Source organism: Xiphophorus hellerii, chromosome 3 (assembly GCF_003331165.1).
Source record: "Xiphophorus hellerii strain 12219 chromosome 3, Xiphophorus_hellerii-4.1, whole genome shotgun sequence".
NCBI lineage: Eukaryota > Metazoa > Chordata > Actinopteri > Cyprinodontiformes > Poeciliidae > Xiphophorus > Xiphophorus hellerii.
In genome coordinates, this window is record NC_045674.1 from 32,113,935 (window position 1) to 32,130,007 (window position 16,073).

The 16,073-nt window shown below is 36.2% G+C and overlaps 1 protein-coding gene across 7 annotated transcripts in view; it reads left to right on the plus strand.

Annotated features, from left to right (window-relative positions):
* Positions 1-16,073, plus strand: part of adgrb1a (adhesion G protein-coupled receptor B1a) — a 179,673-nt gene that overhangs the window by 151,834 nt on the left and 11,766 nt on the right. For 4 of the 7 annotated variants that reach the window (XM_032558860.1, XM_032558866.1, XM_032558862.1 and 1 more), the window contains 4 exons: positions 5,799-5,897; positions 13,622-13,793; positions 15,192-15,287; positions 15,376-15,415. In XM_032558860.1, coding sequence (XP_032414751.1) covers positions 5,799-5,897; positions 13,622-13,793; positions 15,192-15,287; positions 15,376-15,415 — 407 coding nt within the window. Of the gene's footprint in view, positions 1-5,798; positions 5,898-6,162; positions 6,253-13,621; positions 13,794-15,191; positions 15,288-15,375; positions 15,416-16,073 lie in introns of all 7 variants that reach the window. The other 3 variants (XM_032558864.1, XM_032558865.1, XM_032558863.1) reach the window with 2 other exon arrangements.

A 16,073-nucleotide genomic window follows, 5' to 3' on the forward strand; every position in this document is an offset into this window, starting at 1 on the left:
GTTTTCTTTAAAACAAGAAGATTGACACTTATGTTTAAATAGGTGCGCTATAGTTTGGGTTTCATACATGTATAGCCACTCAATTAATTCATTTCTGAAAATATATTCAAGTACTAATTTGCTTCGTTGTGGCTAATTTTATAGCTTTTAGATGATCACCCAAGCTTGCAAAGTAAAATGTAATCTGAAGTATTACTTAAAAATGTTTGAGGATTGGACTGGCTTGTTGGGTCAGCAGTATAAAATGGAATCTAAATAAATCACACAGTACTTTAGGACTTTACTAATAAGAGCAACCAAGTCTTACACAGCCATTCAGAACAGCTATAATGTGTCTGAGTTTCTGAGTTCATGCTTGAAAATCTTTCTATTTGTCCAAAATATGTGGAGATTTTTAAAATAAGTTCCAGAAAGGAGACTTTTTCCATCCAGTGATGTGAACATAACGAGAAAAATTATAGACATCATGTTTTTTTAAGTTCCACTTCTAGAAGGCCATCTTTCTTTCTGGTAAAAATCTTAGACCACCAAGAATTCAGCAAAATGGTATATAGTGAACCTGTTACATTTATTGATGCCCAGGCAGCAGGGAGACTGGCTTTTTTCACTTTTTGGTCAGAATGTTTCCAAAGTCCTCAAAGGGCTAAGTGCCTTATTAAATTATGGGTGGAGGTAGATCCTACCAAAACCTTCAATGCATCACTATTTCAGATATGCTCCACAGCATGAGGACATAGTTTTATATCAGACACACCACTTTGTCACCAAGGGTATGTCCAGTTGGATTCAGAGACATTTCTATGAAGCCAGTCAAAAACAACAGAGAGCAGAGTTGTACTTCCAGGTTAACATATGGTATGATTACTTGCAGCTATGAATGAGCCATCCTGTTATCCAAGGGCTAAACATTGGCAGAAAAACAGTGCTAAGTGGCTATCTGTGCCCAGCTAACGCTCTGCTGATCAGCCTCAGTCTCCTCGTATAATGTGTGATTCATTTGGTCAGCTGGCTGCGTGTTCAACAGCTGGCTGCCTGTTCAACAGCTGGCTTTGGACTGTTTTCTTTGTAGAAAACCATCTATTATCTTCCTTAAGTTGTCCACCAATAATTTATCAATAAAAAATGGAGTCAAAAATGAACGTACATTTCCCAATGGAAAAGTGATCAAGTTTGCACCACTGTTTTCAGAAGTTTTGTTTCGTATTATATATTGAAAGTATTCATATGTAGTGAAAATTATACCTTCATGATATATATGATGAGAAAAGATGTCTGTTGAGAGATCCATTCATGTATATTATTTTTATAATGATCATGGTCATCATATTTGAGGACCACATTTCCTAGTTTAAACTGTTGTTTACTGTATAGTATTAAAGACAAATGTACGTCTTTACTGAGGTTCATGATGTGAGAGATCAAAAACGAGTCATGCAGTTTAATCAACTAATTTTAATAAAATGCAAATGATATCTGTTGGAGATCAGACCAAAAAGATGCACACAAGGATTCAGTCATATCTGGTATATTTTCTGATAACTCACAGTTATGTAGATTTTAGACACACCTCAAGCTCCAAAAACAAACTAATTCTGGAATTTTACCACCACCCCTGCCTGCATAAATAATGATTTTGGGTTACTTTTAAGAGTTTCAGTTTTACGAATGAACTTCCTAATAAGGAGTTACTACTTCTGAGATTTTGTCAGTCCAGTTGGAAAAACCTGAAACCTTTACAATCTCTGGTACATAATATTCCATAACATATTAGACCCATGCATATTACTACAGCAGATCATACTCATTTAATTAATGTAAGCTTAAATAACTGCTAACATATTGTCGTAAAAGAATAAATCTAATCCCATACAGTAATAAAAGACAAAATATAATTCCACAGTAGAAATGCAGCATTTAGCTTTTAATTTATTTAAATCAACTGAGGTAAAAAGTAACATATGTTGAAGACTGATGGGATAGTCTACAAACTCCTAATAGAAACCCAGTTCAGATTTACAAGCAGGACATTAGCTGGGTAGTTTTCTTTGCAAACACAAGGCACTGCAGGTGCAACTAATCAAATGTTATGATAACAGTGGTACAGTATTTATTTTCTCATGTTCAGTTAATACACCACTTGTAACAACATTCAGATGTTTAATAGTCCTTTTCTCCAGTGTTGCTCCCTGGCAGTTTCTCAAACCAAGCACACTGCGCATGTAAAGTATGCAACAATAATGATATGTCATGTTATAGAAAGTCATGCTCTTTCAAATGAGTTCTATTTCTAATGGAATATTCTTGAGTTACGCTGAGTAATGTTATAAATGTTTTTAAAAATAATTTTACATATATATGTATCGTTCAACATTTTTCATACCTCTTTCAGATTCACATCTAAAATCAACTTTTTTTCCACCATGTTTTTTCTGACTGAAAGTAATTTTGACTTGTGGAAGTTACCCAGCCAGAGACTTGAATAGCAGATAAATTCTGTGATTAGGATGATTTCCAGGAGACTTTCCAACCATAAAAATATCAATAGTCATACAGAAAGCTTCTTGAGGACTGAAAGAAGATGCACTGTTCCATTGATTATTGACATACGTATGAATGTATTTGACTTGCCTTTTTTTCTCTTTAAAAAAAAAAAAATCACTTTAGTACCAATTCACAACAAACTTTACAAAAAATCATTTCAATTCAATCGTGGATATATTCCAGTTGAAGAAGTCTTCATAAATGTTTACAACTGAAGTGTCATTTGGTAAATAATGACACTTTTAATGCAAAGTTGCACAAAAAAAGCAGACAGACAAAAAGAAACAGACAAACTGATGCTGTAGTATTTTTGATGTTCATTATAAGTAAAAAGTTAATAGCAGGAGAAGAACAATTAGTTAATGAGATAATTAGTGTATTATCTCAGTTGATGTCCTCCTCCTGAAACATACCACAGCCAATCAGAATGCCAGACCAGGTGTAGCTTCTTCGTTTATTTTAGATAGAAAACAAAAAGTTAAGTTGAAATAACAGCAAATAATTCAAGTTGGAGAGTAGTAAAAGAAGAAAGTGAGAAAAAGTGGTCAATTTGTTCTCCAGTATCCCAAGCCTATTGAAGAATAACTACAGTGATAGCTCAGAATAGCCTAAGCCAGTCTAATGCTAAGCATTAATAAAAAATAAAGTTTTAAGCCTAGTCTCAAAGGTAGACAGGGTGTCTGCCTCGTGGACTAAAGCTGGGAGCTGGTTCCACAGAAGAGCCTGATGAATAAAAGTTCTATCGTATTGAGCTGTGAATCTCAATGTTACAGCCTGATTGCAATAACAAATCAAATAGTGATCCTGACCTCAAATATGGAACAAAATGTTAAAAATTAAACAATTAGTTTCATGTTTATTCTGTCGTACAGTGACCAGGCAAACATCAGTGAAATGTTAGTGAAGAATCAAACTCAGTGAAGGTCACTGAAGCCCTCCTCCTACCTACTGTGTGCATAGCGCTATCTGCATCATGAGGTCAGCTCTCACTGTGCCTGAACATTGAAGTCAAAATCCATTATCAAGTTAAATATGAAACAAGATGTCCAGACAATAAAAGTAAAACATGTTTCTTTCTCAACAAACAACTTAAACACTTTCATCCACAAACTTTGTATTCATCTGTTGTAGCAGCAAGTGATGTTTTTTTAAGCTATCCTCCCATCTAACCTCGCTTTTATTGTCATGTTATGTGTACAGATGAAGATCTCTGTTTGGATTAGTAAATACTATATCAAAGTAATCAGCTCTCATGTTTTATTAAATCTCAGCCAAACAGACACTTTTTGCTGGTGTATTCTTCAGTCCAGAGAAACTGTGTTGCTTAAAAAGCTCAAATAGCTTTTTAATAGCACTACCTCTGGTGTATGTTTAACAACTGACTTGCCCTTATGTTAGAAATGGTACTTCTAGCAAAAATCAATTGTGATTTCTTTTTTCTTTTTTAAATTAAATACTGTTTGCATGTTTTCACTTACAGTAACTTGGGTTTTACATAAGAATTAATAACATTCTGCACATGTGACTGACTGACCGTTATGTTTTAACGGTTAAAACATAAAGAGCATAGCCACGGTCATCAGATTAAAATTTAACCTAATATAATTTTTAGCCGAGATCCATTTTTTCTTTTTCTCTTGTAGTTTACATTATAATTTACGGTGGCAACTGCCATCAGACTTCAGTGTGAGCAATATGCGCCCCTGAAGTGACATGCTTGTGCAAAAGATGTGACATCACACATCGCACCTATTATGGACATAATATTGCTTGACAACGCAGCATGTGTGTAAAGTTGCGGTTGTTGAGCAGTCAGGCAATCATATGTCACACCATGATGGTCTGCTATGCTTCTGTCATTAACTCTTTACATTATGTGACCTCTTTCCTCCTTTACTAACTTTTGACTCTGTCACACATCAACAACAAAAAGTTGGATCCAATGTGGCATTATCAGTGAGAAATTTAGGGTCACAATTGGCAAATTCTCCTATTTCCAGATTTTTCTGTTGACCAAAACTTCAAGTTATTTGTGGAAAGTCTGCCTATTTGCATATTTTTCATAATCTATATATTCTAGATCCACAGTGCATCTAGAATATTCAGAAGAAAATGAAACTTGGGAAGCTGGAATAATTAGCACAATACTACTTGAAACACTACTGGCTGGCATTAGCAGTGAATCCAGGAGCTGTATTTTCTTGCCTCTGATTGGCTGAACCCCCAACAGTGAAAATGGGAAATTCTTAGATCATAAACTCATAGCTTTTTATATGCTCTCTAGGCTGCCGAGGTTTACTTCATCAATCAAACCAAAGCAGTTTTTATTGGTTTGCTGCCAAATTACATTAATGTAAAAATATGTTTGAAATTATTTATTTTTAAGATGTGCCTGTTGAATTCAGCCTGCCATTTATTCATATTTTAGCAGTTTAACAGGTTTTATCAATGCAGACCGGCCCTTTGAAGAAATTTATAATTAGGATATGGCCCAAAATGAAAATGAGTTTGATATCTGTTGTAGATGTTAGCTTCTGTGGCAGTTTTAAGATGGTTTCCATCTGTGCATATTATTGCATATTAGGATATATTTGGCATTTGAACTATTAAAATGTTCAGTTCTAAGCCTTTCTTAAAGGGGTTCTCAAGTATTACTGGGGGTTCACTGTCTAAGCATCTAACTTGAATTGGAGCAGGATTTGCCAACAGTGCGAACGAAATCAGTTATTTTTTAAGCCTTAAGTTTAACGGAGGAAATGTGTAGTTTGTGATGAAGTAGACGAGCTGCCAGGATTGTTTTGTGGTGTTGATTTTGGATGGGTTTATTGGAGGCCTTTGAATTAAAGTTTATCAAGGATACTACCAGAATCAAAGCAACACAGAGGTACATGCTGGATGAATTTATAATATATTATGAATATATTGGCTTCTTATAGAAGAAAAAATCACATAACATTTTATTTATTTATCTATTTATTTATTTTGGTAAACAAAACAAAACATCCAGTATGGGCCATGAACTGTCCCACTTACCCTGTCCCTTTGAGACTCACATCTACACACACTGAGACACAAAACCTCATGCAGGTCCGTAGCCCTGAGAGAGAGACTGTGCGAGAACACTGTGACTCAATGCGTGTGTGTGTGTCTGTAGTGTTCTGCCATGTGCTCATTTGCGCACCTGTTTGTGTGAGTCTACGTGTAGGAGCATTTGTATCTGTTTGTGTATGTTACAGCGTGTTAATTTGACTTTGCAGTCAGATGACAGTGCCACTGTACAATATGACGCTCAAATGTGCCAAGTGCGGAGTTATCTCTTCGGCTGACGTTTCCACCACAGCTACCAGTAACGCCATGTTAGTCCCGCTAATTATTTTACCTTAACTCTTCTCACTTCTGTTCTCTCCTCTGCTGTATGCTGTTCTTCTTTCTCACTTGGGTCGTTTTCTGTCTTTATCCTTCTGCCATTTTTTCCCCTCCTGCAATGCTCTTGCAGTCAGACTTTTGATATGTTCCTCATACAAAAACTGTTAACTTAATTTTGTGATGTAATTGCCTATTCTTCTGTGTTAAATGATTGAATGAAAGTGTGTATGTGTGTGTGTGTGTTTGTCTCATAAGAGTCACAAAGCTGTCAATAAGGAGGCCATGTTTGCAGAGAGGCCAGCCACACACAGTAATTATTTGTGTGTGTGCGCCTTGCTGTGATCCGTAAGTGCCTCCATTGATCACTCTTATTTTAAAAATAATTTTCCAATATTAGCTTCTCTGGCATAAAATCTTGTTTTGACTAGATGAGTTAGCTGTTTGGTTTTCCACTTCTATCTGAACCATTCAAAGCTAGAAGCCACACATATCCCAAAATAGCAAAATTTTTGTCTCATGCAGGGTGCCTGAACAATTACAATGCATCATTTCACCTCATAGTTTGTATGCTGACATGCTGGCAACTCATAAGCAACAGACTTTTTTTTTTGTCAAGTTAATGTGAATGTGCCAAATATCAACGTTCCAAGTTTTTTCAATGCAAATAAGAACTTCAAGTTAAAACGTAAATCTCCAGATAAAGGCTGGTTCATATATCAATATAAAACCGACAACAGTCAAACGTTTGGACACCTTTTCAATGAAATTTTATTTTGGCTTCCATTGTCCAGAAAAGCAACCATATACATTATACATTACATTATAAATACATTGTATTACATTTATAAATATGTAAATAAAAATAAAATAAATATAAAAATAGTTGTGATTAATATTGTAAAACTGAGGAAAAATTCACAAGTGTTCACATTTCTTTCTGTTGGACTGTATCCCAAGTTGTGTATTGAGCTTCAAAATGCAACTAGAAACAGTAGCAAGAAATAAAGTAGTCAAATAATTGCACATTTTCATCAGCTGATCAAAGGTTTAGCACCATTAGCACAAAAAGTAAGGCAAAGCAGAACTAAAAGTGTCAAACACCTCCAGAGTGAGTATCTCCAAAGTTCTTGTGGACTTACCTAGTCCTTGTTTGCTGAATTGCACTTTGGGTGGCGAACGTCTTTCAGTTCTCTATTTTTTCACGGCTTGTGTGTCTCCACAAGCTTTGAGACATTTCTTTGGTTCTTCTCGGATGGTGCTTGTGTTCTCGGGTCTGGCTCTGTTGTTTGCCTTTGCAATGTTTGAAGGCAATGATTAGCAAGTCGCAATACTTATCCTGTCAAACTAAATCTTTACATGCGTCATCAGTGAAAAGAAAAAAATCTTTCTTTTATTTATTAGTTATGTACTTTTTCAAGTGTCACAGGCATAAATTGCAGCTGACAGGACAATAGAGTTCCACAAGCACAGCTTGGCAAAGGGTAGTGGCTGAGGCTTCATATAAGGAGCTCCTGTTGTAGCACTGTTGCCACCTTTCCGATTCTACAATCTATATCTAGTTTTGTGTCTGTTACTTGTCACACTGCCAAGGTAATAAGCTGCTTCGCTTATTCCAAGGATGAACGTCCTGCATCCATGTGTATTAGGATTGAAGTCATTGGGAACAAGAACAGTCATGAAATGGAACCCTGCCTGACTCCTGAGATTACACTGAAAAACTTTCTCATTCCACTCTGAAACCTTATGCAGTATATTCTGTACATACTTCATTTATATACTTCTGGAGATGTTAAATTGTTGAGATAGAATGCCATATATTTAAAGTTGTATAATTTAAAACTTGTCCAAGTTTTTAAAATTGATAACAGCTTTGCACACGTTTTGTCAGTTCACAATACAAGAGGAAAAAAACAGGTAATAGTGTATTTCAATATGTGGAAGCATCATTCACAGCTTCTCCTTCTGTTTACTGATTGTCAGAGTAGTAATTCTACTGGTGGAATCCAAGTGACTGGGAGAAAGCCCAGACTAGCTGCAAAATGAGATTTTAATCAAGCAGAAAAGCTCAGCAAGGCAATGGCCAGGCTACTCTTTCATCAGTCCTGTTGATGATAAAATCCTTTGTATCATGAAACAACAACATGACATTAAAATGTTGTTGGAGGAGTAAGATCATCAATATTCCAATGCACATAGGAAGTGAATTATTAACAATAATCTTGAACGATCAGCAATTTAGTTTTCATATTTTAACAATATTGTTGTTAGTAGGAATTTTTACCCTAGACTAAGATATATTTTTGACCAAAATTGACCATGGAATATAAATCTCTGTCAACACATAGATGTAAATCTGTAGAGCTGTATGTTCGCATTTCCAGAGTGCAGGAAAACAAGTGCATGTGTTTTTGATTTTACAAATTAATTTGGCACTTGAGTAGGATCACACTGCTGACATTAGTGCTTATTAAATACAGAGGAAACAACTGATTAATATAACATATTGTTTCAAATGATATTGAAGAAATTAGGTTTGTTCTGAAACACTGCAGCAAATTATAGATCTATGTTATTTTGAGACATATAACAGCATAGGTGATAACATAGGTCTGTCAATTTCCCCTCTGGGGTTTGATCAACTATATTCATTCATTCACTCATTCATTCATTCATAACAGCTGTCATTGACTATCATGTTATTGTGTAACTGTGAAGTTGAAATAATTTTAACATGTTGCTTTCATCAACAAGTAGTGCAGTAGCTGGTTAATTTGGTATATTATGTGGTTAATTTACACCATTATTTTTCTCAGGAATTCATTTTGTACTACATTTGCATACGTGTTGCTTTTTTCTGAATCCTTTGGGATCGCTTAAGTCCACTTCTTCACATTGTTTCTGCTCCAGCAAACCAACACAGCTGGTGTAGGGAGTGGAGACAAAGAGCTGACACCCAAACCAAACAAACTAGAGCTATATCACATTAAAACCTGAGAATTTCATTGTACTGACAATATATTCACATTCTTTACTATACTATACTGTATACAATAATATAATATATAATACTATATCACATTATTACTATATACATACAGCATGACACATTTTAACAACACTTTTTTTATGTTTTTACAATGTAATTAAAACTGAAGCCATGTTAATATGTACAGATATGTACAAATGGAGAAATTGATGGGGTTCGAGCAATAAAACACATTGTTCTCAAAATGTCTTTTTGACATCTGCACAATAAATTATGACATTCATACAAAAATTTGGCACTTGAGTAGGATCACACTGTATGAATGTCATAATTTATTGTGCAGATGTCAAAAAGACATTTTGAGAACAATGTGTTTTATTGCTCGAACCCCATCAATTTCTCCATTTGTACAAATTAACATGGCTTCAGTTTGTCAATAGAGTAAACAATGCAACATTTGTCCATTTTCTCTTTGCTCAACCCTGAATGGTCAGTAAATGTGTCACAAAACTCTTCCCAAAAACAAAACCCACCTGAATTCAGTGGGATTTAAAGAGTATTGACTCTGGAGTACATACGAAGTTAAAAGTTGATCATTTATCATTCTCTTCTCCTTTGACAGTATGGTTGTCAATATAAATCAATGTAAAACCTGGATAAACTCATATCAGTTGTTAACCTAATTCATTTACTTTGACTCCAGCCAACAACATTATTCAATCTGTTATTTTAAAAAAGCAATTTTGAGTCTTGTAGTTGTGATAACCCTTACAACATGTTCAAATGTTCTGTTTTTTAGCTACTTTTCCTAAGATGTTGGTAGTTCATGGTATGTTAGAGAAACTTTGAAAATCCCTAATATAAATTTGAACCAACAGATCATGTGTGTATGTGATATCATATTTAGAACCTCAGTGTAAAGTGGGGAATTAGGTTATCTTTTAAAATCAAATTAAACAAGTCAAAACCTGGATAAACCTCAGGTTTTGATTGTTACCCTGGACTAAGATGTATTTTTGACCAAAATTGACCATCAAAACTAACTCTCACGTCAGTTTTGAAGTTAGCGAGGGTTAGTCACTGATTTGTCACCAGTTAATCACTGGTTAACCTTAGATTCTTACCACCTATTGGGCATCATTTATCAAAAACTTTATCAAAGACCAGAGGTCTTCATAGAGCCAGTTTCTTGTGTGATTTATTAAACTTTCCGAACAATATTTAATTCAGCAGCTGGAAGCAATTGTCTGTTGTATACCCCACCCCGATTTATCCATAGAGCAAAAAATAGTTCAAAAGGTTTCTCTTAAATTTCAAGGTGAAAGCATTGCAACAGAGGTTTAATGGCACACACAAAGACAAACCTGAAACAGGGTTTTTCAGATATGTTAGTCCAAATCTTGTGTCAGATATGAGTACTTGTCGTTCAAATGTTAGAAGTAAGGTTTTAGCTTGATAACGTTCAGAGATCGATTCAAACCCAGATATTCAGCACGACACTGAGCTGAATTCCACAAACCATCATGATGTCATAACATAATGGCTTTTCTCAGTGTTCCTCCCACTGATCCAGAACAAAGTCGTCTCCCTTCAGTACCAACCACCGAGAGAGTACTTAGGTTTGAAAACAATATGTGCACTCCTTAAATACCGCAATGTGAAAAGTACAAAGTACAAAGCTGAAACTCCTGGGCAATGCTGCCATTTGTTAGCTTCTGCAGCTGTGCCAAGAGGGTTTCCACTGAGGGTAGTGATGAATAAAAGGCACACTTGGTGTTCAGCTTTTCAAATAGGCAGTTCTAAGCAGTTTTAGGGTGGATCTCAAGTTTTTCTGGATTTCAGGTATTTGTAGATGGTTGTGATTCACCTCAGTTAATCCTGGAGATACATTGTATGAAATGCCAGTTATATATTTGTAAGGCATATAATTGTAAAGGTAATTTTTTTATATAGCACATTTTCAACAACAAAAATACAAGCAAAGTAAGGTCATGTCTTAAAAAATAAAATTGTCTTAAAAAATAAAATTGACTTAATATACACTTCACATTTATACACTGCATAAAAATGTATGCAGTCCAAAGAGCCCTTATTCACAAGACAACGTGTTCATGTTGTTCCAGTATTTAGTGTCTTGTGCAATAATCAGTAATGTCAAACTAAGCCCACATTTAGATTTAGTTATCACAAACACCATCATCCTTAAAAAATCTTTAAAAAGACTTGTCAATTTTGCTTATAAAGATTTAATCTAGATGCTTCATTCATTTTTCCAGTTTTCTCCATCCTGCTATCAGACAAGTCCACAATTTTAATTTCTTCTTTTGAAATCTTTTAGTGAGGCTAGTTAAATGTCAGAGCCTTGTGGAGCCTTTAGACTTTCCTGCAATCTGCCTCTTTTATCTTCGTTGTAAATTTTTAAGGAACAGGAAAAATATCTGATATAATTCACTATAACTTGCGATGGATGGTTAACCTGTCCAGGACATACCACAATGATCATGAAGATAGGTAACCCTGCAAGGATAAGCAGGTATAAGGGATGAACGGATGGATGAATGGATGGATGGATGGTTTAACAACAATGGTTTAACTAATAATTCTCCACTATAAGTTGATTTTCTTTGCCTCACTCCAAGTCCACACTGACATAAAATTGCTCACCTGACCTTTCATGACCGTTGTTCATGTCTACATTTATAAAACTTTTTTGTTTTGTATTCAACATACAGAAGGTAAATTTCAAATAACTTTGGATGGGAATGTGTGTCCAAACTTTTAGCTGTTGTTTATAAATGTATACATATGTATATCAAATATTATTTCATAGTAGACTGAACTTTTTCAGATGAGGATCTCATCACCTTAAAAGACTTGTAATGTAATATTTTGTTCTACAGGCTAGACTTGTTACATATAACAATAATATAAAAAGTTGAGCTACAGTGAACCCTCGCTATAACGCGGTTCACCTTTCATGGCCTCGCTGCTTCGTGGAGTTTTTTGTGCAGTTTTTTTTTTCACAGTGCATTCTGTTCTGCGTCCTGATTGGCTAAACAGTCTCCGCGCTTCTTCTCTACCTGTGTGCTAATAGCGTTGCGGTATTTAAATGTACGTAATACAGCTTGGCAAATTTTGGCAAATATTTTTGCCCAGAAGAAAAGAGAGTGACAACAACTACCGATAACTATGTTCTCTCGAAAAAACACACCTGCACCACAGGCTTCAGGAGAAAAAGCCTCTGGAGAGCGGAGTCAGGCCGCAGCGTCACAGTCAGAGGAACAGTGAAATACTGTTCCTCTGACAGTCCTACTGTCCTCTGAAGTACAGTAGGACAGTTTGTCCTACTGTACTTGTATTGATGATTAAAATGATTATTTTGCTGTACTTATTTGTAAGAAAGCGTTCTATTTGTTTAAAAAAATGCTTAGGCTTGAAAACAGTTTTTGTTCTTTGGTTTTGATGTAGAGTATTTAATTATACTGTATAATAACTGTAAAAAATAAAGGTAACTACTTCACGGATTATGCCTATCACGGGTTCTTATCGGAACGCAACCCCCGCGAAAAACGAGGGTTCACTGTATTGCCATTAATAAATGAGGACGAAATTCACACACACAGTGCATACATTGTACTGTCCTCTTTTCTTTTTGTGTGCTCTTTATTCTTAAGTGTCATAAATTGGTGACAGCTTTAAGTTTTATTAGCTCACAAACTTCAGTTGGTTAAGATTGATTTTTTTTTTCATTTATTTTTCCTATAAACACTTTCCTTGTTTAACACTAGTGGGCAGTTAGTAAAATCATAGAAATACTGCACAGAAAACATATAGACATGTGTAATTAGCTGTTATTGAAAATATATCGAATGAAGATAATGAATTTACCAGCCTAAGTCCAAACTGTCAGCTGATTAGAATGATAGGAGCGGTTATTTGGAATATCAGGCCTTTTTCCATCTAGTTTCCTTTCCTTTGCTATGGATTAATTAGAAAAATTCTGCTGTCACTGCTTGTGCTACACTGTTAGCTGAGTATTTTTTCCACCTCTGGATATTGTGTAATTAAAAGTGAAAGTGCTGATTATGCTCAGTTCATTTCAGAACACTTGTATTGAGAACAGTTTATCTCTAATACTCTCATTAGAACAAATGGGATCAGTCAGAAACATAAACAAGCAGAGAAAGGCTGGAACAACATTTCCTCAGCTCAGACTCTCTTTCTCTCTGTCCTGCTCTGCTTCCTGTGTTTGTCTTTACATTCTGTTTCAGCCTCATTTCACATCTTTTATTTTGACCTCCACCCTCACCCTCGCTCCTTCCCTCTCTTTCCTGTGGCACTAGATCCTATGTGGTTTGACTAAACCATCTTAAATATACATGCATGTGAGAAATGTAATTTAGAAACATATATGTATTTATATACTTACACAATATGATGGATGATGTGGTAGTTAAAGAAATGAATATATTTTTGCATGGGTAAGAACTTCTATTTACAGCCTAGATAGTTACTGAAGAACAAAATATTGTTATTCATATTATTTCCTGTTTTACCTTTGTAAAAGAGAGTAACCTTAATTTTTGTTTTAGACTGTTCTTTATGAAAGCAAACTAATCTTAACTACGTAATAAAATGTCAGTAGTACATTAGGTAGAAAACCTATGTAGTCCTAGCTTTTGCTTTGCGTAGTCACACTGTGACTGTAATTCTCTTCATGTCCTGCAGGGCGTCACTGTGGAGCTCCTGTGTGGTTTTGCCTCTCTTGGCCCTCACATGGATGTCTGCTGTCCTGGCCATCACTGACCGGCGTTCTGCCCTCTTCCAGATTCTTTTCGCTGTGTTTGATTCTCTGGAAGGTTTTGTTATCGTAATGGTTCACTGCATCCTGCGCAGAGAGGTACCCAACATGATCCCCAGAGTTATTGCTAATGTAATATTTGTGAAATACGATATTACTGTATTTTCAGGTCTATCATCAGTCTGAGAACTGAACTGGACCACCAAACTAGCAGACTTCAGTTAGTGGGTTTAAGTGTGTGTACTTCATTAAAATTAATTGTTGAAACCACAGTAGCTTTAAAATGCAGTAACACAATATCTTTCATCAGTATTACATTAGTGTGATTCTTCAACCAAATGAAATCTTGATGCTTTTGTTTTTTATGTGCTGCAGTTCACTGAAGCGCTAGGCTAAAATTTGCATTTTTATTCTGATTTTATATGGCTTATTGATATTTCAGGATATAACATGTTGTAGTACGTTTTGTGCGGAGAAAACCTAGAGGAAAAAGTGTTTTCATTCTTCATAAACACTAGCTTTTGGTTTTGAAAAACCTAGTGTTCTTCACTTCACACCTGGAGAATGAATGACTAGTGCAGGGGTTCCCAAAGTCGGTCCTCGAGGGCCGGCATCCTGCATGTTTTAGTTCTCTCCCTGGTAGTACCAATACCTTTTCAGCATGTCAGTGTTCTTCTTAGGCCTTCTAATGAGCCAACATTTGATCCAGGTGTGTTAAACCAGGGAGAGAACTAAAACATGCAGAATGCCGGCCCTCAAGGACTGACTTTGGGCACCCCTGGACTAGTGTTTCAGCAGCACTCTACACCAGGGGTGTCAAACTCCAGTCCTCAAGGACTGGTGTCCTGCAACTTTTAGATGTGCCTCTGCTGCACCACACCTGAATAGAATAATTAGGCCATTAGCAAGGCTCTGGAGAACTTATCTACACAAAAAGGAGGTAATTAAGCCATTTCATTCCAGTGTTTTGTACTTGTGGCACATCTAAAAACTGCAGTACACTGGCCCTTGAGGACTGGAGTTTGATACCTGTGCTCTACATTGATAGTTGTCAGGTTACAGTAGGTCACATGACGCAGAAGCTTTGTAGAGGTGAACTGAACAATCCCTGCAAATATTCCCCATTACATCTGGACCTAAATGGTAGAATGTTTTGTTATCTAAACTAGAAGGTTTAGGTCAGGGGTGCCCAAAATCAGTCCTCGAGGGCCGGCATCCTGCATGATTTAGTTCTCTCCCTGGTGGTAGTAACAAACTTATGTCAATGTTCTTCTTAGGCCTTCTAACAAGCCATCATTGGATCCAGGTGCGTTAAACCAGAGAGAGACCTAAAACATGCAGGTTGCCGGCCCTTGAGGACTGACTTTGGGCACCCCTGGTTTAGGTTGTCTGGCCTGATGTGGCTCAGTTATTAAAATCTCCTGCCTGTCCCTCTGTATCTGTGCTGCTAGTATTTGTCCTGTTCTGAGTGACCTCTGCTCCCATGGTTTCCTGCAGGTTCAGGAAGCGGTCAAGTGTCGAGTGGTGGATCGGCAGGAAGACACTAATGGAGATTCAGGTGGATCTTTTCAAAATGGCCATGCTCAGCTCATGGTAAGCATCAGCCATCTTGTTTTTTTGTTCTTTCCAAGAAGCAGTCTGACATTCACAGTCAGTACATGTGCTATTTTTTTATCCTCAGACTGACTTTGAAAAAGACGTGGATATGGCTTGCAGATCCGGTAAGTTTCCTGTTTGATAGGTTTCATTTGTTGTTTGTCTTTTATTCAGCTTTAGGGACAGCTGTTCCTGTGTGGCTCATCTGTCTGTTTTGACTGCTGCAGGTTCCTCTGTGTTGTTGGAACAGATGTGAAGCACTTGTGTCAAACAGTCATAATAACTTCCTTTTCTCAGGGAAGTGTTTTAACAAGAGATCCAGCTTGACTGCTGTGTGCCACAGTTAAATCATGGCGAATGGAAGTAGATTGGACATGTGCTGAGCAGTTAAATGCAGATAAGCATGGCCGCCTGAGTCTCTCCTAATCTGCTTCTGTATAATGAAGTCCCTTCTGGCAGCGCTGCATCAGATATGGGCTCTGCTCTTAAATCTGCTGAGAGCAGGAGTCTGATTTTAACATTAGACGGAATATTAGGAGTAGCATCTGGAGCAGAAAAGCTACTGAGCTGCAGAGAAAACCTGATGGAAAAGTGACAAGAGACAAGATTGCTGTTTTTGTTTTTCTTTGGAGAAGTCAAATAGGAAGAGGGACCACAGATAGTAATCTTTGAAAAATTAGTTTGAAGCATTGTCTAAACCTAAACGTTTTATGAAATACCCCAGGTTGTAATATGCTAAGAATATTTTATGCTTATTTAATTTATTTATTTATATTTGAAATC